Raw genomic sequence first — 27,874 nt, forward strand, 5'->3', positions numbered from 1 at the left:
ATTTGGCTGTCATAGTCTTTTGGGAACCCCTGTTTCACTTGCATTTATATTAGCGTGTTTGTTGGAATAGAGTTGTTTTCCTTTTTTAAGCTAATAAAATATTTTGTAGAATACATTTGGATTCTAGTCTGAAAAAAAAGAAGAAAGATGACTTCTTTTTTCTGTCTTTCTAGGTGAGAATTAGGAGAATTAATTGTGTCCAGGGAAAAATGTTATGTCATTGGCATCTCCATACTCTGTGTATTTCTGAATGTTTAATTTTTCGTTCTACATGAATTGTGGTAGAATCTTATTAAAACTGTATTTCTGCTACTGTGAAATAGCACAGAGCCCAGGTTGACAGCTTTCTACATTTTGTACTTTTTCCAGTACAGTGAAATTCCATTACTGTTAAGGAACCTCCTGAGTTGATTATATTAAAATTTCATTTGTGTCTTTATTTTGCATAGTTTAAACTTGTAACTTTAACTTATAAAATGGAAAAGGGAAGATAAAGAGAAATAGGTAAACTTGTAGGTAAATACTTTTTCTTTTTTCAAGCTTCACTAGATTGCTTGAATAATTGTTTCAGTTTGTATTAAATCACTGCATTAATTGGTTGTATTTAAGACATTTGATTTTAAAATTAAATTTGAGGAAATTATTTCAAGTAAAATAATTGTGAATAGAATTTTTATAATATTGAGTGGAAATTTCAAAGATTAAGTGTCTAATAAAAGGGTATTAAACTGCATGAAAACTACTGTGATTTTTTTTCCCCTCCAAAGAACATTGATAAACTTTTGAGGAATCTTTTTGTGGAAGACACACACAAGTTTCTTCATATAGTTCCATGTTATTTCATTAAATAGGAACGATGATTAAATTCTTCTGGGTTTAATTTGAGAGCTAATGAGTAAGGTATTCAAAGAGTATAATTGGAGTGAAAAAACATTTTGTGTTGCTAATTCTCATGTTTGAATTTTAATGTCCTAAAGAGAAATAAGGAAAAACATATGTTTGTCTAACTCAGGAACCAGTTCCTAGTTTTTTTGCGTGTGTATAAGCCTGGCGCAATCCTACTCATCTTTTAAGTGGGTCAAATGTCACCTCCTCTGTGAAGCTTTCCCTGACTCCTGCAGGCAGAACTAGTCACTCTTGCTTCTTCTGTGTACCTCCTTCTGTGTACCTCTGAAAAGCATATGAGCTTCTGTAGGGCAGTGACCCTGCCTAAGTCATCTTCGCATTCTCTTCGTAGTTAGGTGCTCATTAACTATTTGTTAAATGAATGAATTACTGGACAACTGTGCTCTTCTCCATCTTATTCCCTAAGGGAATTCTCATTGCCCATTTAGGTCTTGATCATAATTATGTTATTTTTCTTTGAACTTATTTAGATGTTTAGCTCTTTGTTCTGAATATATATTATCTAGCCTGTACGTGCTGTGGCTTGGTAATATTTTAGATGCATTCCAGAAAATCTTTTTAAAAAAGAATTCCAACTGATCAAGAGGTGTGTGCTTAGAAAATTACAACTAAAGTTATAGAGTAGCCCTAGGTAATTAACCAGGAAGTTGGAATGGCAAAATTACTTGTTTTAAGTATGGCAGGTATGTTGTATTTGTACTTGTTTTGGGGGAGCAGAAGATTCAATTGTTCTTCTTGTGTCTTTCCTCATAAAGTTGCCATGATTGAGAAGAAAAACTTGAAATTTACCTTCAGATGCTACTTTTCTCATTTGTATATATGATTCACAGTTGTGTGTCTTTAATACGCTGCATGATTTTACTGTGCCAATCTTGCGCTGTGACTGGCTGGGACTGGGAATTGAACTGTGGCTCTTATTTGGTAGTTTAAGCTATTAATTCCTTGGCAGCTCCGGAGTGCTCTTTGAACTTTAAATAGCAGTTCTATTAACATTTTGAGATTTGTCTCAGGGAATGTCAGAACTAGTACTTAATAAATATCTTTTTCTTCTTAAAGACGAAATCACGTTTTAGTCTGACACACGTGTCACAACACTTACTATGTTTTGAACTAAGTTTGTATCCTCAACTACCAGCTAATTTCTGTTTTTCATTTAATAATGCAGCAACATTTAAAATTTTGTTTAGACTTTGTTGGCAGAAGGAGGGCCCCCCATCTGTAGTTTTTGTATTAGTCATGTTGAATATGAATAGTCTCCTAAGTTTTTATCCACAAATGTAGAATTTTACGTGTAGGTGGTTTCCAACATTGTAAAATATTAGAAAAAGTTAATTTCTAAGTTTGTTTTCACATAAAAACCTACCCTTACTTCTGTTGCTACAAATGATGCATAGCCTATTTATGTTATATTGTACTTAATTACTTGTGTTATAGAACTCATATGCTATTTATGGCAACATTTTTATGGGAATGAGCTTAGGTTTATTGTTCCTGTTTAGAATGTCAGCAGCACGTTTCCTCTGACTGTAGAGTGCTGGCAGTCAGAGCAGGCGCTCCCTGCAAACCCTTCTTGGCTTCAGGCAGTGGAGGTGAGGGCGGCCCGGGCTCGGGGGTCTCTTCTAGGCCCAGGAGAGGACTGCTGTCCTGGAGAGAGGCTCAGGGAGAGGCTGTGAGGCAAGGACACCTGTGGGCAGAGCAGCGGGTTCGGTGCAGGAGTCCACCGCTGCTTCCTCTTTGCTGATGGGCCTTTAGGAAAACGTCAAGAGTAACGGCAGGTCCTCTGATTTCATCAGGAAAGGATTCTGTATTTCTTTGCCCTTCAGCTCTTCCTTTCTGTTTCTTCCTTCACTCACCACTAGAGACAAGCTTTCTACTTGCTATTTTGTCTGGTAGATGAGGACTTCAGAGCCCCAGTGAAATGAAAAAGAATTGGTGATGAGGTTGGATGGGGTAGCCAATAAACTATTATTTAGAAATGTTAACTTTTTGTATGTTACTTGAGAAATGTAGGACCTATGTAATTCATTTTCAAATAATGCATGTGGCTTGCTAGAGAGAAATGGAAAGGACATTCTTGGGAGGCTCAGTTGACAATGCTGAGTCTGTCTTTGATAATATTTACGGAAATGGTATGTAGGAGAGCACTTCTAATTTGTGGTCTTTGTTCTTGGTTTCTTTTTAAAGAACAGTATAAAAATTTATTGAAATCTAATTTTTGTTAGGTTGAAAATTTTAAGTGTGGGCAGGCCAATTTAGATTAAGAAATGGTGATGTTAAAATAATCAGTTTTCTAAAATAATTCAGTTCTGAACTTTAAAAAAAACAGTGCTATATTACGCAAAATGCTAATGACTAAAGTGACAAATATTTCAGAAACTGGACAGACGTGAATCTTAAATGAGCAGATGGGACATGAAACTAAAAGCGGGAGATAATCCAAGACGATATAGAAACTATTATGAGAGATGAGTTGAGGAAAAACAAGTGTGTTAAATGGTATTACATTTAATAATGTGTTTAAAAGCCTTTCTAGGATTGCTCTCTTAGATATACAAACTAGAATTGTTGAACTGTGTAACCCATCATTCTTTAAATTTTGTGCATTGAGAACAAATTAGGTTTTGGTTTAGGATTACTTCTCATGTAGCCTAGACATTTAAGTCATGAATGTCTGTGTTATATGTGCTTTAAATAGACAGCGTAATTTTGCTTTCTCTGATATACAAATAAAGAGAGAATAAGCGTAGTTTTCAAAGACAATTGTGGTGCACCTTGAAGGGGAGAGGTACAGAGTACTTCACTTTTCAGGTGAAGAAGGTTCATGGTGAACCAAGCAGGGACATGGGAGTGGGGAGGGTAAGAGATTGAAAGGTAGATTGAAGGAAATCTTTTAGTAGGTGAGAGCCTCATTTGTGTTTATGGACTTAGGAGCAGCTATGGTGGAGAGAAAGAAAGAAAGATGGAAGATATAAGAAGAGTTGAAAATTGGTGAAACAAGCCTGGCTTGAGATGGTACCCAGATGATGGGGTTAGCACTGGAAAAGAGTAAGATACCTCTTAGAAATAAAAGATGTGAGAATATATAAGGAATGAATAAGTGTGAAGGAAGGGGGACAATCTCAGTTGTAGCTTGAGTGCTTTTAAAATTCGAAGATTAAAGGTATTGAGCTTGAGGGGCTGGCCCTGTGGCCGAGTGGTTAAGTTCCTGCGCTCTGCTGAGGCAGCCCAGGGTTTCACTGGTTCAGATTCTGAGCACGGACATGGCGCCGCTCGTCAGGCCACGCTGAGGTGGTGTCCCACATGCTGCAACTAGAAGGACCTGCAACTGAGATATACAACTATGTACTGGGGGGATTTGGGGAGATAAAGCAGAAAAAAAAAAAAAAGATTGGCAACAGTTGTTAGCTCAGGTGCCAATCTTTAAAAAAAAAAGATAGTGAGCTTGAGACTGAATAAACTTTTTTCTTTTATGAGGAAGATTGGCCAAACATCTCTTGCTGATCCCCCTCTTTTTGCTTGAGGAAGATTGTTGCTGGGTCACCTGTGCCAGTCTTCCTCTATTTTGTATGTGGGACACTGGCACAGCATGGCTTGATGAGTGCTGGTAGGTCTGTGCTGGGGATCCGAACCTGTGAACCCCAGGCCACTGAAGCAGAGCGCATGAACTTAACCACTATACCAGTGGGCTGGCCCCTGAGTAAACATTTAGAAAAAATTTTAGCTAAAAGTTTTGCATTTTACTTGATGTGCTTATTGCAATCAACCATCTTTATTTTTATTTTCTTTTAATGGTCTTTTTAAGAAGGTCGAATGTCACCTCCTTAAGTTGTACACTTCACAGTTATAAAACTGATTTTGGCTAGTCATGCCAGAACTGATACACATCTGCCCAAATGAGAAGTATTTGTCAAAGCCCCCTTGAGATGGATCAGATACCAATGCCATTGTCCATAATATTTCTTCGTCCTTTTCCTTTGGAATTGCTTTTAGAGACAGTTTAGTCAGCCACCCTAGAAAATGTTATTTTAAGGATTGCTTCTTTGGTCAGTGTCTTCTCTTCTTTCTCTGTAATTTGTTATCTGAGTTCTGCTCTTTGCTCTAATTGTTGCTTAAGTCAGCAATTTAGTACCTTCTGATGGGGGTCTTACTGATGAGCACAAACCCTGGGAAGAACTTTACTTTTGGTTGCGTTGGCTTTCATGCAGTGAGATGTGTGCCAAGAATTCCTGCCCTGCTTGAACGGCTGCCTTCCAGGTTCTGAGCCTAGTGCTTCAGTGAACCTTGTTTTCGTACAGTTTTCATGGAGGTGGGTACAGTGGTCCATTGATTAGGTGTTGGGACAGATCAAGTGGGGGTGGCGTTTTTGCTTTCTGGGGATCAAGGCAAATTATCATAAGTGGGGAGTAGAATTGTAAGTTGTGCCCTGTCTGTGCTTGTCTAGCAAACATCAGATAGCATCCTGATTTCCATTTTTGGCACAACTGAAGTAATCATTAAGCAGAACCTTGAGATAAAGAAAGAAAAGTATCCTGTTGAGATAATCTCCAGGTTTTATTAGCAAGTTTGGTCTATGAGACCCGAGTTGTTACCTTTGCCCAGTTAGTGTTGTTTTACTCATTTGAGACTGCCTAGTTAAACCATCTATTATCCCATACAGCTTCTTTTAGCAATTTCTTCCACAGTTGAACGTTAGGAGAATAGTACTCGTGTATTGAAGATTTTACTTTATCGAACTCTGCCTTCATACTCAGCGTTGGGGAGGGGCAGAGGATGTTATGCCTGTGGCAGGCGTGCCTGTATGAATTGTTTAGGTTATGATCGCAGTGGCAAGTATTATTTTCTGTTTTTGAATTCAGGATTATAATGAGACATTTCTCAGTCACCTTTGTTTCTGTGTTCTTCAGATTGCAAAGATGGTTTTATTTATAATTCTTTCTCTTTTTAAGTACTTTTCACCTTAAAAAAAGGGAATTGAAATCCTATCAAAAGTGTAGTGATATAATCGTAGGGCTGTAGAAATTTTAGAAAAATTTACCTGCATGATAATTATTGTAAACAAATAACAGACATTTTTTAGTTTTACAGATTTATATAAAACCTTAAGCAGTTTAACATTTAGAATTTATACCAAGGCTTAAATCTACATCTTAGCTTCTGAAGACCATAAATATTTACCTTCTGATAGACAAGTTCTTAACTAAAGTTTAAATTACTGTAAATACTTTTCGAAGTATATTGGTTTACGTACAAAGTGTAATCATCTATATGGATCGAATCAAGTGTCATGATCCCAGTAGACTAAATTCACTAGTTGTCTATAAATTACTTGAGAGAGAGATGTATGAAAATGATATTTTGTTGCTGTTTGGTAATATCATGGTGAAACTGAGCTTTGCAACCCAGACAGATGGTGCTATTCTTGAGTCTGTCTGCAAGATCCCATAACATTTAATTAAACAGTAGAATGATTCTCGTGAGAACTCATACTTTGACATATGTAAGCTAATAAATTGTCTTCTTTAGTAAATTTTATAAATTTGATTTGAAGAAGAAGTATTTACTTGTTGTTGGGAAACTTTTCTAATGAATCTGTTAAAGTGAATGCTTGTTTTGGTGGTATATGTTAAACTCAAGGAATATTCTAGATGGAAAATGAATGGGACTCACTAAGGTGGGTGTTTATCTTCTAAAGTAATTTTGGATTTTGTTGCCAAACTTTCTCATATGGTAGATGTGAAACACTGTTAAGAACTCAAAGAGCTGACTATTAACAATTTCCAGAAAACTGTGAGAAATTTGGTGCTGTATATTAACACTCATTTTAGAAAATAACTTGATTTAGATTCCTTGTGATTCGCCTTACATTTTAATATTGGAATTGAAAATGGAAATATTTTAAACACCCCAGTCTGGTTTTAATACATTATATGGATAGAGCTTTGTTTAGCTATTTTGTAAAAGTTTGAGTTTGGTGGTAATATTGTATGGTTGAGATGAAGAACTTTGTCAGTTACTTAAGTAATCACATAAATAATATATTAATAAGTTATGCAACAACATTTCTAGACATCCTTGGAAATTATTCTCCTTTATTAAACTTACCTTTTATTTAATGCCTAGTCTTTAATAAATGAGAGACAAGACTGAAAAGTGATGTTTGATGCCCGACTGGATGACGTGAAGGAGCTGGAGTTTATTCTGTATGCACAGGGGACTTCCTGAAGGGTTTTAAGGAGGATAAGACATGATCAGATTTATGTTTCAGAGAGAAAACTCATGTGCACTCTGTGGAGTGTGGAGGAACCACAGGTGTGAAGGCTCTTAGAGTAGTCTAGACGTGAGAAATGAGACAGGGCCAGTGGGAATGGAGAGAAATGGATTCAAGTAATATTTTGGAGGTGGAATTGACAGGACTTGGTGACCAATTATATATGTCATAGGAGAGGAATCAAATGGCAAATAGATGTTCTTTTCAAATAGATGTTCTTGGTTTTATGGCATTTGCATTCTTGTGTATGCAAAACAAGGAGGAACAGTTGGCAACATACATGGACAGTAGTTGTTAGTAGAAGACTTATGCTTTGATCACAGATGTGTATGTATGAAAGTATTCACTGAGCCTGGGTTCTTGCTGTTAGATTAAGCCCTACAGAACTCAGAGGTTTAAACCAAACATTAGCACTTATAACCTGCCAGTTTTCAGAAAAGATTTGAGGCAGTGAGAATAAGATTTCTCTCTTAAGTTGAGAATAAGATTTATAAGAGAAGGGAGAGGTGGAGAAAAAAGGTAGGGAAGAAAGGAGAAGGCAGGACTAGTGGGGTGGGTGGAGAAGGGACTTTGGAGAGGTTTGGGTGGTAATGGTGGTGGGGGTGGGAGGTAGGAATCAGAATATTTTGCTGGGGGAAGAGCTCGTGAAATTCTGATTAACAGAAATGGGCATGGAGAAACCCTGACGGGAAGAAAGAGAATGCTGAGGGGGTACCCTAACAGCAGTTGGTCCTCTCTATCAGCCTTCGTTACGTAGGGCCTCTGCTTTGAATAGTGATAAGTGCAGAAAGCAGATACATTTTTCCTCTGTAAACCCACTTTGGGATGTTTTCATTTAGTTTTTTATTTAAAGATTTTGTTATATTAATTTTATGTTGGTGATGTTTTTGGTAGGGGGATGAAATGGACTTTGACCCCTGTTTTCCTTCTTGCCTTTGTGCAGATTGCCAGTTTTTAGGAATTGGCATTGTAGATAGCATAGAGAGGACATTTTTAAAGACTGGAAAACTGCGTCTCTTTGGTGCTTATTCCTCATTCTGATTTTGGTTCCTTTAAATGTCCATTCCTGTCGTTCTGGTCTTTGTTTTCTCAGCACTTAGCTTTCCGAGTGGACATTTTTTTTTATAGGTATGGAGGGTGTAATTGTTATGCCATGTCATGTTTTTATCTCACAGACTGGGAAAAATTTTCCCTTCCTCCCTCCCTCTCTGCCCGTCCCTCCATAGTCTTTCCTTTTTCAGCTCGTTTCTGGGCGCCTGTGCTCTGGACCCTTCCCTGCCCCTGCTGTACTTTTACTTGGCAGCCCCAGTTCTCAGCTAAGCACTAAATGTACATATGCACTTCAGACCTTTTCATGTAATCTCCTTGGTGTGGTGGGGATCCTCTCCAGTTTTGAGTGCACTTACTGGCACAGCGTGTGCTATCCATTGTCGATTGGCTGTAATTCATTCAGCCTTCCCATGTGGCTAGATTTTTCAGTTGCTACCCTGGAGGTCGAGAATTGGCTTCCTTGCAGTTGTCATTTTTCTTTAATTTCTCTCCAAGTGAGGTAGTACTAATGAAATACAAAATATTTCCAAGAAATAAAACTTCCAAGAGATTAAAACTGTAGAAAAATTACCTAGAATCCAGCCATTCCATTAGATCAGATTTACCTCAACTCTTCTATTATTAATGTGCATGTTTTTTGTACATAGATATAAACACAAAGTAAATATAGTTCTTTATTCAGCTGTATGCACTAATATTTTCCATGTGGTTACAATTTTCATAATTAGAATTTTAAGAGAAAAGTCTAATTTATTTTATAAATTTAATAAAAAATTACATCAGTCTCAAATTCAAACAGTATTGAAGGATCTAGTATGAAGGTTCCCATTCCTTATGGGGAGGTAACTACTAGTAGTTTAATTTGTATCATTCCAGGTTTTTTTCTTGTTTTTTCATATATGTTCATGCGCCTATACACATAAGAAGTTTCAAAATTGTTTCTATTAGATATGGAATAAATAAAAATAGTGTGTGTAAATCATACATAAAGTAGAAAGAATCATGATACAGTGAACACCGGTGTACCTAATACCCAGAGTAAGAAAAAACATTTTATCATTTGTGATGTCCTTTGGTGCCCTTCCCTTCCCACTCTCTTTCCTCTCCCTTCAGAGGTAACTATCATCCTGAATTTTATGTTTATCATTCCCTATTTTTTAACAGAGTTTTAATCATGCAAATCGTGTGTGTGTGTGTATATATAATTTTATATGTTTTTGAATTTTTTCTTTTAAGATTGGCACTTGAGCTAACATCTGTTGCCAGTCTTCGTTTTCTTCTTCTTCTTTTCCTCCTTCTCCCCAAAGCCCCCCAGTACATAGTTGTATATTCTAGTTGTAGGTCCCTCTGGTTGTGCCATGTGGGACGCCACCGCAGTGTGGCTTGATGAGTGGTGCTAGGTCCGCACTCAGGATCTGAACCAGTGAAACCCTGGGCCACCAAAGCAGACTGTGCGAGCTTAACCACTCTGTCACGGGGCCGGCCCCATTTTTGAACGTTTTATAAATGGAGTATACTATATTCTTTCCCAACTTACTGTTTTAGTTTAATGTTATGTTCCAACAATGTGCAATTATAATTCACTCTTACACCACAGTTTATGCATTGTGTTGATAGACTTATTTATAGTTTAAAAAATTACAGATAGGGGCTAATTCTCCAATTTTTCCTGCAACATGCTTTTTCCACTTAACATTGTCTTAAAATATTTTCAAGTCAGTAAATTTAGGTATACCTCATTCTTTATTATTGTTATTTTTAACAGTTGTATCCTCTTTCTGAGGATAGGATGTACTATTGTTTATTTAATCATCAACTGTGAGAAACATTAAGATTCAGTGTTTTTCCCTGTAATAGTGCAGTTATGCATTAAATTTTGATAGTTACAGCCATAAATTCTTTAAAAAGATGTGTCAGTGTACATTCCTATGGGCTATATATAAATGCCCAGTTCTTCCATCCTTGTCGATAGTGAAACTTACTCATTTTAATTTTTTCCACTCTGAGCAAAAAATATCTCAATATTTTAATTTTCAATTTCTTTATTTCTAATGAGGTTATGAACATCTTTTCGTACATATAGGTATTCATATTCTGTGAATTTTCTTATTTTTCAACAGTGTTTAATCCCTCAAAAGCCTTTCATTTTCCTTTTTTATTTAAAATTTCCAACCACTCACTAATAGGAACCTGTATGTTATCAGACCTCTACATGTCATGCACATTCTCACCTCTGAGCTTTTGCTCTTTCTAAGAGTGCTTACTGAATGCTGCAGCTGCTGAACTGCTTGCCAGTACGTGCATTTTCTCCTTGAGATCCTGATGCGGTAGATACTACTGTTCCTGGTTTTCAGATGAGAAAACTAAAGCAAAAAATTTAAATAACTTGCCCAAGGTCACACGGCCAGCAAGTGATGGAGCTGAAGACTACAGAGCCTGAACGCCTAACCAGTGCATTGTATTGTATGCTCTTCTTCTCCTGCGTAAATCCTTTTAGGGCTTCTGTGAAGCTCCTCCAGCTATTCCTAACGTTGGTCTCTTTCTTCTCTGAGCCTTTTAAAAATTAACAGTGTAGACTGGATAATTTAGCGCAGGCATGAAAGTAGAAATCACTAGAGCATATAGATTTGTCTGAGATTAATGGAGTGATAATACAGTTTACATTTTTTTAAAGTTTTATCAGAGATTAATGGAGTAATAATGCAGCTTTAAATTTCTTCCCACAGATAGGCAGATAGATTTTTTTTCTCTTAGACTACTTTATTCTAAATTGGGGAATCATTTGGAAAATGAAAAATTAGGATAGCTTATTGTTTTGACCAATGACTGGGGCAAGGTAAAAACCTAGGTAATTGCATAGTCTCAAAAAAAATCCACCTCACTGAAAGTCTTTTAGTTTTTTAGAAATAAAAAGCCAATTGCTGACATTCTCATATCAAAAATGATGTAGTATAGTAACATAATCCTGTGCTTATTGAAAAATAGAGAAGTAGCTTAAACAAGATAGAAATTAATTTCTTTTTTATATACCAGCAGCCTGGAGGCAGGCATTTCAGAACTGGTTTGGTTACTTCTCGGTCATCAAGGGACCCAGGCTCACTCTTTGTTCTTATTCCATTGTCTTTAGTTTATCACAAGTAGCATATTGTCCAAGATGGCTGTTCAGACTCTTGTCATCATGGTGGCATTCTAGATAGGAAAGAGGAGGAAATGTAGGAAGGCCACACCCTTCCTTTTTAAGGAAATTTAGGAAGTTCCTTACAACCCATCTGGCCATGCTTGTTAATCTCAGGGAGGCTGGGAAATGTATTTATTTAAGTGGGCACCGTTCTTATCCCCAGCAACAGAGAGTGTATGTTACTGTGGAGGAAGGAGCTGTTCATGTTTGTGTAGCCAATTAACAATGTCTGCTATACAGAGAAAATAATGTAAATTTTTGTTTATAGGTTGTTATTGCAGTTGGGCAAGAAATCATCCTAACGTCACTAATGAACTTCATTAAATAGTTTAGTTCCCAGAAATTTCACAATAGTTCTCTTTTAGTTAAAGTTAATAAATATAAATCATTAACCAGTGTTCTGATGGAGTTAGGCGTGAAAATAATTTTTCAAAAATATTGTGTACTTTTTAAAAGATATTCACAGTTATCTTGGAGATGCACAAGATGGTACTTTGGCGATATTAAGAATAGCTTTTTTTATTTGAGAGATTTTTTTACATGGATTCTTTCGTTAATACGTATATTTTTTATTATCCTTATTGAGGTATAATTTACGTAAGAATAAAACGTACACATTTTAAGCAAGTAAGAACAGTTTCAAGAATTTTGACAAATGCGTATGTCTGTGAAATCACCCCTCACCTCCAGGCAACCCCTGATCTGCTGTTACTGTAGATTCATTGTGCCTTTTCTAGAATTTTTTAATAAATGGAATCATAGAGTATGAAGTCTTCTTTCTCTGACTTCATATTGTTGCTTTAAGTAGGTCACTCCCTTTTATTGCTAAGTAGACCCTTGTATCGATAGACCACAATTTGCCTATCCATCCATTTATTGATGATTGTGAACTGTACTGGTTTTCATCTGCTGGTTTTTGTGTGTGGTATGTGTTTTTATTTCTGTAAATAGCTAGGAGTGTACTTGCTGAATGATGTGGGAAATACAGGCTTTACTTTATAAAGCACTGCTAAACTTTTAAAAAATGGTTGTACCGTTTTACATTCCCACCAGCTATGTATGAATTCCAATTGCTATTCCAAGGTAGCAAAGATTCTCTTACGATTTCTTTCAGGAGTTTTATAGTGTTAGTTATTAGGTTTAGGTCTGTAATTAAGTGGTTTGGGTCTGTGACTAAGTGATCCATTTTGAGTCAGTTCTTTTGTGTGATGTGAGGTAAGGGTTGGAGTTGTTTTTGCATGTGGGTATCTGGAAAAGACTGTGCTTTCCCATTGAGTTACCTTGACATCACTGTCAAAAATCAATTCAGTGTATTGAATGTGTATGTGTATGCAAGGGTTTATTTCTGGATTCTGCATTCTGTTGCTTTGATCTACGTGTCTCTTATGCCAATATCACACTATCATGATTATTGAAATTTTACAGCATGTTTTGAAATCAGGGTAGATTCTCCGACTTTGTTCTTTTTCAAAATTGTTTTGGCTCTTCTGGGTACTTTGCATTATCAATGTAAGTTTTAGAATCAACCTGTCAGTTTGTTCAAAAGACCCTTCAAAGATTGAGTTGTGATTTTGTTGAATCTGTAGATCAAATTGGGGAGGATTGACATGTTAACAATTTTAGGTCTTTCAGTCCATGAACATAATCTAGTTTTCCATTTCTTTAGGTCTTTAATTTTTCTCAGCGTTGTTGTGTTCTTGGTGTACAGGTCTGGGACATGTGTTTTCAAATTTATCCCTAAGTAGTTCATGTTTTTCCATGCTGTTATAAGTGGCATTGTTTTTAAATATTATTTTCCAGTTGACTGTCAGCGTATAGAAATACAATTAAATTTTGTATATTTATCCTATATACAGCAATTTTCTTAAACTCAATTATTAGTTTTAGTAGCTTTTCTGTAAAGTCCTTTAAGTTTTGTAAATATACATGATGATGTCTGTGAATAAAGATGATGTTATATTTTCCTTTCTGATCTGTATTCCTTTTGTTTCTTTTTTCTTGCTTTATTTCACTGGTTAGGACCTACCGTAAAAGTTGAATAGAAGTGCTAAGAGTGCACCCTTCTTTGTTCCTGTGGAAGTGTTCAGTCTTTCATCATTAGTTGTGTTAGCTCTATGTTTTTGAACATCCCCTTAATCGGATGAAGTTCCCTTTAATTCCTAGTTTGCTTCATTTTTACCATGAATAGATGTTGAATTTTGTTAAATGTTTGTTTCTGCGTCTAGTGAGATGATCGTAGGTTCATTTTGTTCTTTTAATATGGGGAATTACACTGATGGGTTTTTGAACTAAACTTGATTCAAACTACATTGATGGAGCTTTGAACTAATTCAGCTAAGCTTGAATTCCCAACGTAAACTCCATGTGGAGGGTGTGTTATCATTTTTGTATATTGTTGGATTTGATTTGCTAATAATTTGTTACCAATTTTTTTAAATCCAACTTTACGAAGGATATTGGCATGTAAATTTCTTGCAATGGTTTTGTCTGATCTTGTAATGTTGGTTTCATAAAGTGATTTGGTAAGTAGTCCCTCCTCTGTTTTCTGGAAAAGTTTATGTAGGACTGGTGGTATTTCTTCCTGAGATGTGTGCTCGACTTTACCAGTGAAGCTGTCTTGGCTTGGAGGATTCTTTGCAGGAAGGTTTTAAATTATGAATTCCACTTCTTTAATAGATACAGGGCTGTTCAGATTTTCTATTTCTTTTTTGTGTTAGTTTGGTGATTCTTTCAAAGAGTTTGTCCATTTAATCTTAGTAATTGTAGTTACTGGCATAAAGGTGTTTACAATAATTCTATTCTTTTCAGTATCTTTAGCATGGGAAGTAATTCCTCCTCTTTCATTCCTGATACAGGTAATTTGTCTTCTCTTTCTCTGATTAGCCTAGTGAGAAGTTCGGCAATTTTATTTATCTTTTAAAATAACCAGCTTTTCGTTTCGTTTTATTGGTTTTCTCTAGTGTTTTTTTAATATTTTGTTTATTCTCTTTTCTTCATTATTTCTTTCCCTCAGTTTACTTTTGGCTTAATTTACATTTCTCTTTCTAGCTTCTGAAGGAAGAAACTTAGAACAATTTTACACCTTTCTTCCTTTCTAATATAAATTTTTTTGTGTTTTAAAGATTGTCACCTGCTAACGTCTGTTGCTAATCTTCTCTTTTTTTTTCTTCTTCTTCTCCCCAAAGCCCCCCAGTACATAGTTGTATATTCTAGTTGTAGGTCCTTCTGACTCTGCTATGTGGGATGACACCTCAGTGTGGCCTGATGAGCAGTACCATCCGTGCCCAGGATCCCAACCTGCGAAACCCTGGGCTGCTGAAGTAGAGCGCAGACGTAACCACTCGGCCATGGGGCGGCCCCTCTAATATAAATATTTAAAGCCACAGGTTTCTCTTTGAGCACTTGTATCCCACACATTTTGGTCTATTTTCATAATCAGTCAATTCAAAATATTTCCTAGTTTCCCTTGTGATCTTTTTCTTTGGTCCTATGTGTTTTTTAGAAGTATTATTTACTTTTTAGATTTTGCAGGGGAATGAGGATGTTCTGGATATTTTGTTAATTTCTAATTTAATTCCATTCGGAAATTTCAGTTTAAAAATTATATTTGTTTATGGCCCAGCGTATGGTTTCTCTGGGTGAATGTTCCATGAGCATTTGAAAAAATATGTATTCTGTTGTTGGGTATAATGTTTTATAAATGTCACTTTGGTTATGTTGGTTGATAGTGTTGTTCATGTTTTCTATATCCTTATTGATTTTCTGTCTGCTTGTTCTATCAGTTGCTGAGAGGAGGCCTGTTGAAATCTCCAATTATAATTCTGGTTTTGTCAATTTCTCCTTTTAGATATATCAGTTTTTGCTTCATATATTTTGAAGCTTTGTTATTAGGTGCCTACACATTTGGGATTTGTGTCTTGAAGAATTGACATTTTTATCATTACAAAATTTCCCTCTATATTCCTAGTAATAGTCCTCTTGGAGTCAACTTTGATATTAATCTAGCCACTTCAGCTTTCTTATAATTTGTGTTTGCACAATATATCTTTTTTTTTAAAGATTTTATTTTTTCCTTTTTCTCCCCAAAGCCCCCCCGGTACATAGTTGTATATTCTTGGTTGTGGGTCCTTCTAGTTGTGGTATGTGGGATGCCGCCTCAGCGTGGTTTGATGAGCAGTGTCATGTCCGCGCCCAGGATTCGAACCAACGAAACACTGGGCCGCCTGCAGCGGAGCGCGCGAACTTAACCACTCGGCCACGGGGCCAGCCCCTGCACAATATATCTTTTTCTGTCATTTTCCTTTTAACCTAACTTGTCTATATTTAAGGTGCTTTTTTTGTGGTTAAAGTGGATAATATATAGTTGGGCCTTTTAAAATTTTATTCATTCTAAGAATTTGTCTTTTAATTGTAATAATAGTTAGACTATTTATATTAAATATAATTATATTGGTATGATTGGGTTTAAGTCTGCTATCTTGGCTTTTCCCCCATCTGTCGCATTTGTTCTTTGTTCCTTTTTTTTTCTCTTTTCCTACTTGCTTTTGGATTTCTTCAATTTTTTTAATGATTCCTTTTTATCCTCAATATTGGCTTACTAGATATACCTCTTTGTTTTACTTTTTGAGTACTGGTCAAGAGTTTATAATATGCATCTTTATCTTATCACAGTTTACCTCCAAATAATATTAAATTCCTTTATAATGCAAAAACCTTAGAGCAATATACTTCTGTTTTCTCCTTCTGGCTTTTGAGCTATTGTTGTCATACATTTTTCTTCTGTATCTGCTATACAGTCCATGATGTATTATTATTTTTATTGTAAACAGTTAGCTATTCAAGAAATTAAATGAGAAAACATGTTTTATATTTATTTATATATTAACTATTTCTGGTGCTCCTATCTTTTGTGTAGATCCAGGTTTCCATCTGATATTTTTCTTGCATCTGTAGAAACTTTTTTTAGGCATTTATACTAGTTACTTTTATTGCAGTGCAGTTCCATTGGCTTCTGTTCATCTGAAAAAAAAATCTGTATTTTACCTTCATTTTTGAAGGATATTTGTGCTTGATCTAGAACTCTAGATAAGGAGATTTTTTTTCCTTTCTATGTGTTCCATTGTTTTCTGGCTTGCATATTTTCTGATGAGAAGTCTGTTGTAAATATTGTCTTTGTTTCCCCTTATGTAATGTGTCATGTTTCCTCTTGACAGCTTTTAAGATTTTTCTTTTTGTCACTGGTTTTCATAAATTTAATTTGATGTGTTTTGGTGTGTGTTTTTTTTTTTTTTTTCATGCTGCTTTGGGTTCACTGAACTCCTTCGTTCTGAGATTTATTGTTCTCATGAAATTCGGGGACAATTTGGCCATTATTCAAAAATGCCTTTTTCCCCTCCCTTCACCTCCTTTGATTTCTGAGACCCTAATTACATGTATATCAGATTGCTTGATATTATTCTGACTGCCTTGGCTTTACTCATTATTCTTTCTGCTTTTTAAAATTCTCTGTTTTTCAGCTTGGATAATTATATTGTATGTTTTCAAGTCCACTGACCTTTTTTTTTTGGCATTACTTAATCTGCTGTTAAACCCATTTAGTGCATTTTTCGTTTCATATTTTGCATATTTGAGGTATAGAAATTTTCTCTCTTCCATTTCTGTCTTTATTAAGTCTGTGTTTTCCTTTAAATCCTTGACCATACTTATAATAACTGTTTTAAAAAATAATTTTTAATTCCATCGTCACTCTAATTTCTGGGTTTGTTTCTCTTCACTGACTTTTCTTCTGTCCATGGGTCTCCTTTTGCTACTTCTTTGAATGTCTGGTATTTTTTATTAGATGCTGGACATTGTGAATATTATGTTGTTGAAAATCTGGATTTTATTTCTTTAAAGATTTGAATGTTGTTTTGGCTGGCAGATAAGTTACTTGTAGATGAGATAATGATGAGGAGGATGATGATTTCTGAGGCTCGATTATTAGGGTGGGTTAGAGCAGTATTTATGTTAGGCCTAGTTTCCTGCTTTTGAACCGTGACTCTTCTCTGGTCTCTATTTAAGGCCCAAGGTATTTAACAATGTTTTTCACTCTGTTCAGAAGTAGACTGTCTCCCAGCTTTGTGTGAGCTGTTAGAATGATAGCTCTCTAGTAGTTCTTTGCCTGGCCCCGTTGAATTTTACTGTTTGAATGTGCAGCTTAGTATTTAAGAACAGTCTCAAATGAACCTCTGTCAGATCTCTAGAGCTCTTTTTCTGCATCTTCTCTCCTTTCTGGTGATGTGCTCTCACAAATTCCAGCTGCCTCAGGCTTTATGGGACCCACCTCATTTGTTTTCCTTCTTTCAGGAGATCCTAGCTCTGTTATCCAGTATCTTAAAACAGTAGTTTCATATTTTTTGTCTAGATTTCTAGTTTATGGTGAGAGGACAATTCTGGTGCTTCTTATTTATATGTGTAATGTCATATTTGCCTGTGTATGTTATCCTAGTTTAGGGATCAGCAAACTTTTTCTTGTAGGACCAGAGAGTAATTAATTCAGGCTGTGGGCATACAGTCTCATTTGCAACTACTCAACCCTGTAGTTGTAGTGTGGAAGCAGTCACAGACAGTATGTAAATAAATGGACATAGTTCTATACTAATAAAACTTTATTTTCAAAAACAAGTGGCCAGCCTGCAGGCTACAGTTTGCCAATCTCTAACCTAGTTGACTGAGATACAAACAATATTAGAGTTATGAAATCTTATGGTTTGAAGGAAAGAATTCTTGTGATTCATGTTTCAGATTTGAAAGGAACCTTATAAATCATATTGTCCAATCAACGCTTTGATGTTTGAAACCATCTAGTATTGACCAGTTTCTCCTTAAGCCCCCATATCTGTGATTCTCAGGGATCTTAGTCAGGGATTCTTTCTTGAGGGAGTGCTTGCTGTTGTTGTTTTAATCATCAGTTTTTCCATTTGATTCGTTGTCACCACTTGGCTCTGGGCTGAGCAAATCATATTCATCTTCTACATAGCAGTTTTTCATATAATTGAAGACTTTTCAAATTTCTTCCGAATCTTCTTAACTCCATATTAAATTCATTCAACTTAATTCCACTGTGGCTTTATTCTTTCATATGATTTTTGCTGCCATGTTTATTTGCTTGAAAGGATTGAACATAAGGCCATATAGCCTCTAGCCATATGACGTGTTTAGGTTTCCTCACTAACCTAGTCCTTCCTCTGTTAATTTGTTCTGCTCTATCTAGATTCCTCTCAAAGTATGGAGCTAGGAGCTGAAAGCAGCATTGACCAGGGACTTGATAAGGAAGATCTGTTGTATAGGATCTAGATACTGTACTTTTATTAATGTGGCTTAAGATGGCAGTAACTTTTTTAGTAGTTGCTTCACATTGTTCAATTATGTTAAACTTATGTCAGATTATACTTCTGAGCCCTTTTCACTTATGCTTCTGCTAAAACAGCTGCTTAACTTTTATCTTTGTTTTTAAATTAATATTGGTAAACTGAGGGCTGAAAAGAAATGACAGTTGAGGAAGAAAAAAGTTACTGTGAATCAGCAAAATATCTATGTTAAAAGGCGTCTTCGATATACAACTTGATTTTATGGGGAGTTACCATATTGCATTTTTCACAACATGAAAATACCGTATTAGATGAGAATTGCATGGGATTGTCCAGTGTCCTGTTGTCCTCAGCCCCTCCACAGAGGGAATCCCTGGCAAGCTGCTTAGCTATGAGTGGAAGAGTATGATTAGAGCTAGGTGGGAGGGAGCATGCAGGTGGAAGTATGTCTCTGCCCAGCTGGAGTTTTGATCATCTAAAATGGAGAAAAGAAACAGACAACAACAATACACTGTTTTAGCACATGGTAAATAACCTTTTGGCTTTTGTGACACAGTTTATGGGATACTAAGTTGTTCTTAAGCTTAGGAATTTGTCTAGAATCAGTCTATAAAATGGTACAAGTGGGTTCTTAATATTAGTAGTAACTTTTTGTATGCATTCAGCGTATTTTGTTACCACATTTTTGGTTAGTTTTATTTATTTTATTTTTTTTTAAATCAGAGTTGTGTTCTTACTTAAACAATCAAATAAGTCACGTGCTGCATAATGACATTTCAGTCCACGGTAGACTGCATAGACAACGGTAGTCCCATGAGATGAGTACCGTATAGCCTCTGTGTGCAGTAGGCTGTACCATCTAGGTTTGTGTTAGTACACTCTGTGATCTTCGCACAAGGACAAAATTGCCTCATGAAGCATTTCTCAGATCCTATCCCTGTCGTTAAATGACGCATGACTGCAGTTCTAAAAGGTTTATACGAATAGCATTTCCCTGGTCTCCGACCCTATTTTACCTTGTCTAGAGGCAAACACTTTCATCCCCTTTTGTTGATTGCCTTGATTCTTAAGAGTTTCTAAATACTAAGCTTCTAGTTACTTTTAGGTTTTTAAATTCTGTATCTTTCACTATGAAGATGAGGAATTAACTCATTCTTGCAAGCTCCTACAAAGCAAATATACTTTTCCCATCCTTCCATTTTACCAGAATAGTTATATAGTAATTTTGGTTAGCTCAGTATTCAGTGTTAACATTCATTTGATTATTTTAATATATGGCTTAGCTGTATAGTAAACTGATTACTTTTCCTTTTCTGGTGACTTGAAGATGGTAATTATCTTCTTTTTTTTTTGCTGTTTACTTCTGTATATTTTTAACTAACTCATCCCCAATCTTTTTGCCTTTGAAGCCTTTCAGATATATCAGGTGTCCTGTCAGTCTTCTCTTGTTGACGAAGTCTTTCCTGGAGCCATCTGACCTGTAGTTCTGTGGATTTGTTCCCCTCTACGGTGGTGTGCAGTTGACAACCTGGAATCATCTGATTGTTCTCTGTAATCTTAGGGATTCATTTTGCTCCCTCCCATGTTGGATCTATTTCCTGAATCTCACATCATCTTACTTGGTTTATTCCCTTTTTTTGGTAGGGGACACCTCCAGTAGCTCCCTGAGAAAGGGTGCTTGTTTTAAGACCTTGCATATTTTAAACTGTATTTATTCTATTTCTATGCATAAGAGATAATTTAGATTGGCAAGGATATCTTGTTTGGAATAGTTTTCCTTTAGAGTTTTGGAGTTATCACACCATTGCCTTCTTGCTTTTGGTATTGCTGTTGAGAAGTCAGAAATCTTTCTGATTCCTGATTCTTTGTATGTGACCTCTTCACCATGTGGAAGCTTGAAGGACTTTCTCTTTGTCTGCAGTGTGTTGAAAGTTTATAATAATATGCCTTCCCCTGAGTCTCTTTTAAACTGTTGTTCTGGATCCTCAGAGAGCTCTTTCAATCTAGAAATTCACATTCTTTTTTCTGGGAAATTTTCCTAATTATTTTATTGATCATTTCCTCTTTTTCATTTTCAGTGTTTTCTGTTTCTGAAAGCTTTTGTATTCTATTTTGAACTTCCTAGGCTGCTCCTCTGATTTTGTCTTCCCCAACCTACTATTTTTCAATTTTGTTTATTTGTTTTACTTTCTGAAAGATTTCATAAACTTTGCCTTCCAGCCCTTCTATTGAGTTTTATCATTTTTGGCATCATTATTTAAAAATTTCCAGGAGCTCTCTTTTAGTTCTCTCTTCTTCTTTTCTGAAAAGTTTATCTCTTTGAGAATATTGATGATAGACTTTTTGAAAAGTGTTCTTCTTCCGTTGTAGTCTGTTTCCTCCAAGTTGCTTTTCTATTCATTTTTTGTCTCTGTAATTCCTCAGTGGTTTTTCTCAACTATTTAGTAATTCCTGCTTGTCTGTTCATGTTTAGGGATGGTAGACTAAAAAACTGCTTGAAGTTCTGAGTATGTGAGTGACATTTGTTTGCCCTACATGTCGCTGATCTGGGTTGGCTCCTTAGTTGGGGAGCCTCTGATGTCAGTATCTTGAGGTCTTTTCTCTTGAGCTGGTCAGATTTCCCAGAAAATATTTTCTCAGGCTCCTTTCTAGGGGATGAGAGACTGTCTGCCACCTTTCTGGGTGCTGAAAAGGAGCTGGTGGGAGAGAGTGGTTTTTGACCTTCCTTCTGTAATGCTCACCTAATGCACTGTTTTCACTCTGGTTCCCTGCCCTCAGTGCACCTGTGTCCCCAGTCCAGACACCCTCAATTTTACTGGCCCCAGACAATATTCTTCCAATAAATTTGCTGTGTTAAAGACGGGCAGTGGGGAGGGTACCTGACTTCTGAGTGCCTTCTAAGCAGGCTTTCAGCAAGTTTTCCTTATTTTATCTCCTCTTTGCCTTTCATCCCTACTTCCACAGATACTTGTGTTTGCAATTCCTGAGGCCGAGGGGATTCTGTGTAAATTGGGTTGTATCTCTGCTTTCTTCATAGCTAGGATTCAGTTTTCTTAGGTATAATAAGCTTCTTTACCTCTTGACCATCTGCTTCTTAGCTTTCAAAATCTTGATGCTCTCTTCTCCTCTCCTACCTACCATTGTGATTTTATGATTTGAGGGGAAAAAAAACCAAAGAAACAAACTTCTTTACTGATGTTTTAGAGGGATTTAAGAGAGAGCAAAAGCAGATGTGTGTGTTTACTCTGCCGTCGTTACCTCGAGCTGAGTAGTTATGTTTTAACAGAAGTTTTCTATTATCCTGACTTTTTTCCTTCCTATGACTTGAATTGAGGGGTGACTTAATATGTTTACCCTGTTTCCCTGATCTACTAGAGGAGTGACCCTGTCACAGGAGGAGGTGAGTGAGGCCGACTTGGAGTTTCCTAGTGCTCTCAGGGTAGCCTCTGATGATCGCAGCTGCCTTTTCTACACACCATCCTAGAATCCTGCCTGGGATTGATATTAAGCTAATTGCTCTGTAGTTTGAGAACTCTTTCTTTCAACTCTTTCTTGAAAATTCAGATGTCTTCTGGCAGCTGTCCTATTCTTAGTGATCATTCTAAGGCATCTAATAAAGGTTCAGTCTGATTTACGAGTTTCCTTTGTGAGTGGGATGTAATTAGCCTGGGCAGGGAGACTGGAACTCATTTATAGTGTCTAGGTCAGCTGTGTCACTTCACAGGTCGGGAAGCTGAGGTGCCCTGAGATGGAGTAGATTTCCTAATATCATACAGGTAAACAGTTGAAAACCTAGGGCTTGAACCCAAATCTCCTGACCTCCAATCAGTGTTCTTTCCATGATACTACACCGTGGGTTCATTTTTAACAAGTCTTGTTAGTTTTACTCTATTCCATGACCTCTGAATACAGTTTTAACTCCCGGGAGCCACATTTCAAGTATATGCTGTTGGTCATGAGGGATCTGATTGCAGTGGGTCAGTGCAAATAAATAACCTCTACTGGGAGAATTTATCAGCTCATTTCCTATGTATAGTACCTAAAGAATAGGGCATTAAGAATCAATATAAAATTTCTTTAAATATGTTCATGCTGTTAGAAAGTGCATTTATCCGGATTCTGTTGTAATCTATTTAATTTGAACCATTCTGAAATGACTCTGGTGGTCTTCTGTTTAGGCTATTGGAGTCTCCCCCTGTTTACGTTCAGTTTTCTGAGGATCTTGACTACCTGCACAACAGATACCAGCCATTGCTTAGAAAATTTCCCTCCAGTCTCTCCTGCTCTTAGAATAGTTATCTTCTTGGTTGGTTATATATATCCTCTAAGAATTAGGTTGTATAGATGCAGTCTGATAGTCGTAACATGTAAAAGAAGGCAAATGTGTAATTATCCGAGTGAAATAAGTGTCTTTTATTCTTGGGGTGGTGTGTGGGCACTCAGACTAGTTTTCTTAATACCTTGGAAGACTAAAGAAAGCTTCATGAACTTTCTTAAATTAGAAAGCATGGCCATGAGCACTTGTCTAAATTGAGTTGATGACAGTTTCTTTGTACTATTTTATGATCCTCTAGGGCTAATTTTTACCATTAACCCTATGAAGCAGCATGGCAGAGTGGAAAGAATATATACTTTAAATCCAGTTGTATTTGGGATCTGCCATTTCCTACCTGTGTGACGATGGGAGAATTATTTAGCCTTTCTGAGTGTTAATATCTTCAGCTGTCTGTTTATGAAGATTAGAAGTTATATATGAGGACTCTAGTGTGATGCCTCGTATTAGAAATGATATGTGAAGACCGTAGTATGGTGCCTGGTATTAAGTAGGTGATAAATAAATGATGATGGTTGTGCTTATTATTATATATATATGCACATACTGGTTTTGTTCCTTATATATTTTAATTTCATCTTTTTGATTCTATATTTTAAAAACCATGTTATTTTAAACTTTAAGTTATGAATTGTTCATCTTTGACAGTGAGAAATACTGCATTTTTGGGGTAATTTGTATCTAGAAATATTTTAAAAGATTGCTTCATAATTTTGAAATCATTAGATAAAGAATTTTGAGTCTTGGAGGTATATGTTATCAATAACTGGGTCAACAGAACTCTGTGTGGAATTGATTTTTAGGTATAAACGTGATCATGGCATATGAGAACATATTTTAGTCTAGTTGAATATACATCCATGATAGGAATTCTTTTTCTTCGACAAAGTATTTTAGTTATCACTAAGTCGTCTTTCCTCTTATCAAACATTAATACAAAACTTAAAGTTAAGTCTTTGAAAGTTCAGTTTCTACTTAATTGTCTCTATTAGGCTTGAATGGTGTTTCATTGTCACATTTTCCACTGAAGACTGGTATAATATTTAATTTAGCTTTAAGGTAAAGGAACTAAATTGTTTTAAAATAATTGGACATTTTCAGTTCTTTTGGCTGAATTAGTTATGAATTGATTGTTTGTAGCCTTGTTGTTATGCCACTTGCATTTGTGTTACATCACTTGCTAGAACAACTCCATAAAGAATATAGAGCAGGTGGCAGTGGCTTTCCTTTACCACTGAGACCCTAGAAGCACCGATAGGAAGTTAGTGGAAGTGCTAGGATTAGGAAACCGTTCTCTTGAATCAAAGCCAAATAGTTTGTCTGCTGCACCATGCTGGATGTTACAGGTGAAAGTATTCTAGTGAGTACATTACTGTTCATAGATTTTCTGGGGGGCTTACTCACTTGATCTTTAAATCTCTGATATCAATCTTAATTTTCTAACCTTTTAAATATGGTTAATGTAAGTATTAGTAATTCATATTAACTGGTATCTTTTTATTCCCCCTCTCGACTTCCTCCCCCTCCCATCCCGCAGTATCCTTAGGCACAGAACACTAGCTTAGGTGATAATAAGAAAAGTTAATCTTCTACTTAACTTTTCTGATTTCGGTTGCCCCTTTTTAGACTTTTTATTTAATTTCTTTCTTTGACACTTATTTAAAAATTGATATTGGGCTTTCTGATTAAAACACACACACGCATTACTTTTATTTGAAGAAACAAAGAAACTTGTGTGACAGAAAAACACACAAAGGATATGAACAGACAATTCAAAGGGAAATAGTGGTAGTACTACTAGTAATGTTAACAGCATCATATGTACTTTTTGCCATGTGCTAGGCACTGTCCTAAGTGCTTTATGTATGTACTAACTAATTTAACCAACTCTATAAATACCATTATCCTCATTTTACTCGTGAGGCAGCTGAGAGACAAAGGTTAAGTAACTAGCTCTAGGTACTTGCTGCTTATAGCTGGTAAGTGCAGAGTTGAGATTCGAACCCAGGAAGCCTGCCCCAGGTTATACTTCTGATTAAATATATGATAATGACTTCCTCTAAGCAGAACAAGGATTATAAATTAGTACAAGGACATACCATTCTATTAAATTGGCAGGTATTTTAAAAGATATGCAATTTAGAAGGAGGTTATTTGTATTGGTGGGACTATTAATTGAAAAGCAGTATGGTAGCACTCATCCATGGGTCTTAAAATATTCATATTCATTGGTAATTCTACATCAGGCAGTCTCTCCTAAGGAAATAATCAGGAAAATAACACTGTTCAAGGATGCTCACCAATTATGATAATTATAATAGTGAAAAAAGGGGAAGATTGTCCAGTTGTTAGGGAATAAATTGTATTTTTTCCAAACAGTGAATAAATGTTATGCAAACATTAAAAATTCACTATGAAGAATCATTAGTGATATATACAAATATTTATAATAAATGAAAAAGCAGGCTATAAAACCATGCGGTATGGTTCCAACTTTAAAAATGTATATGTACAGAAAAACAAGAAGGACATACAGTAAGATGCTAATAATTATTTCTGATGTGATTATAGAAAATATCTCTGGTTTACTTTTTATTTATATTATTTATTTTTGAGCTTTTTGCATTGGCCATGTAGTGCCTTTATAGTCAGAGGAAACCAAGTAGCATAAAAGGAAAGCCTAAATGATGCCAATACCAGCTTTTACTAAGAATATTCATTCGAGATTAGATTTGCATATCTCTCAGTGTAAAAAGATAAATTACTGATTTTCAGTTTTAGTTTGGATATTATTTTTGGAACCATTTTTTTGTGAAGTCTTTTATTTTGGATTGAGGAAAATTGATATTCTTTTCTTAAATGTGTTCATTATAGTGATTGATTGTTTTATCACTTTTAAATTGGCTTCAGTTATATTAGTGGAAGATACAGTTATTTTTCTACCCGGTGGTACTGGGTTTTTGAACAACAACTTGTTGACAAAACTTATTAATTTGGTGGTGGGGAGTGGGAAGGGACAGTGTGAGTGAGTAAGGAGTGAATGCAGGGACCCGTGGACTGTTTGCTGCAGAAGTATATTATGGATCAGTTTTACTGTCAATTTTGGATACATAGTTGTAGTTTATAGCTACTTAAGTAAGGAATTCAACTTTTGTTTGCCTTAAAACATCTTTGAAGTTTAGTTCCTTAAACCTAAGATTTAAGAAATTTTAAAATATAATTCTATGTAACAAAACAAAGGTATGAGTTCTGCTCTCATCTGGTTTAAAGTTCCCATGTTTTAAAATGTATTTAAAAAACAAAAGACCACATTAGGGAATTGTTATAGAAGCAAAGCTTTTCTGTGTGCTGCATGTTAAATAACATGAATAAATTGTTGGTAACTTTGCATCAGTTTTATGAGCAGCTTTTTTTGGCATTCGTAATGAAGCCCATGGTACTGCATGCTAATAACTATTTCTCTGATTAAAAAGGATTTAAACTGTAGCTTCTGGATGGGAAGAAATTGAGGCACTCCTTTAAAAGAAATTGTTGCAATTCTGCAAACTTACTTTTTAAACTCTGATTTCTATATATAATTTATGAATGAATAAAGAGCAATAACGTAGAAAATAGTTTTATACAGAGAGACTTTACACTAAATGTTTAGGTAAAAAATGATTCAAAAGAAAATAATGATTATCTGTTTGTTGTATTTTGGTATTTAATATAAAGAGCTAGGTAGAAGTCTTGATAGGAAGAAATGACTTTTTTTCCTCTTTAAAAACCAAGAAGAATTGACATACATTATTCAGTGGGCGAAATCTTATGATGTGAAGTGTAGTGTAAATATTTATTTTCGTACATTTGCTGATTTGTGTTGTAATTTTCTTGTCTTTCCAGGCTGAACTCACGGGAATCAAATGGCGTAGGTACAATTTTGGAGGGCACGGGGACTGTGGACCCATAATTTCAGCCCCAGCCCAAGATGATCCAATCCTGTTAAGTTTCATCCGCTGTCTGCAAGCCAACTTGCTGTGTGTATGGCGTCGTGATGTCAAACCAGATTGCAAAGAGTTATGGATATTCTGGTGGGGAGACGAACCCAACCTGGTGGGTGTAATACATCATGAACTGCAGGGTAAGGTTTTTGTTTTTTCTTAAAAATTACTTGGGTCATATACTTTTGGAACAGTGGTAAATTCCAAACAGGTTATTAAGACTAGCTGAGAAGAAAACCCCAAGTGTTTCATGGGTGTGTCTCTCAAAAGGAGCATTCTCACTCACCCCTCCTCTTTCCACTCCCGTTTTTTTTTAATTCTCTTGTCCTTTCCCACATGCTGGGAATCAGAACCTTGTGAGCCACTATTATTAAAGGAAAGTATTGTGTCCCCTGGGTATGTTGGTTTGGAAACAAGGCTAAAATTCAGTTTTAAAATGATAGTGAATTGTGAGTAATTAGCAAGTTAGTGAGATGAACAGAACTGTTTTCTTGGACTGTGGCTGTTGTGGTTCATTGCCAGCTGAACTCTGTGGAAAATAGTGAAGTGATAATAGAAACATAGTGCAAGCCTTAGTGGACTAAATTATGAGATGACATTGGGTAGTATTTTGGAGAAAGATTAACATAAAGGTTCTGGTCTGATTTTGGCATGGTAAGTTTTCCTTTGCTTTGTTCCTACTTTTTATGTAATTAGGGGATTCTAGGAAATATTTGCTGCAATGTTGCCTAATTTTTAACTTCAGATTACATCTGACATCTGGAAACTTTGAATTAATATAAGAGTTTCATTATTCAGAGCTACTTTTTT

The 27,874-nt window shown here is 35.8% G+C and overlaps 1 protein-coding gene across 3 annotated transcripts in view; it reads left to right on the forward strand.

Annotated features, from left to right (window-relative positions):
- Positions 1 to 27,874, forward strand: part of MED13L (mediator complex subunit 13L) — a 282,905-nt gene that overhangs the window by 6,322 nt on the left and 248,709 nt on the right. For all 3 annotated transcript variants that reach the window (XM_070275415.1, XM_023647096.2, XM_023647097.2), the window contains one exon: positions 26,967 to 27,204. In XM_070275415.1, the coding sequence (XP_070131516.1) occupies positions 26,967 to 27,204 (238 nt within the window). The remainder of the gene's footprint in view (positions 1 to 26,966; positions 27,205 to 27,874) is intronic.

The sequence above is a fragment of the Equus caballus genome, chromosome 8 (genome assembly GCF_041296265.1).
Source record: "Equus caballus isolate H_3958 breed thoroughbred chromosome 8, TB-T2T, whole genome shotgun sequence".
NCBI classification, from domain to species: domain Eukaryota; kingdom Metazoa; phylum Chordata; class Mammalia; order Perissodactyla; family Equidae; genus Equus; species Equus caballus.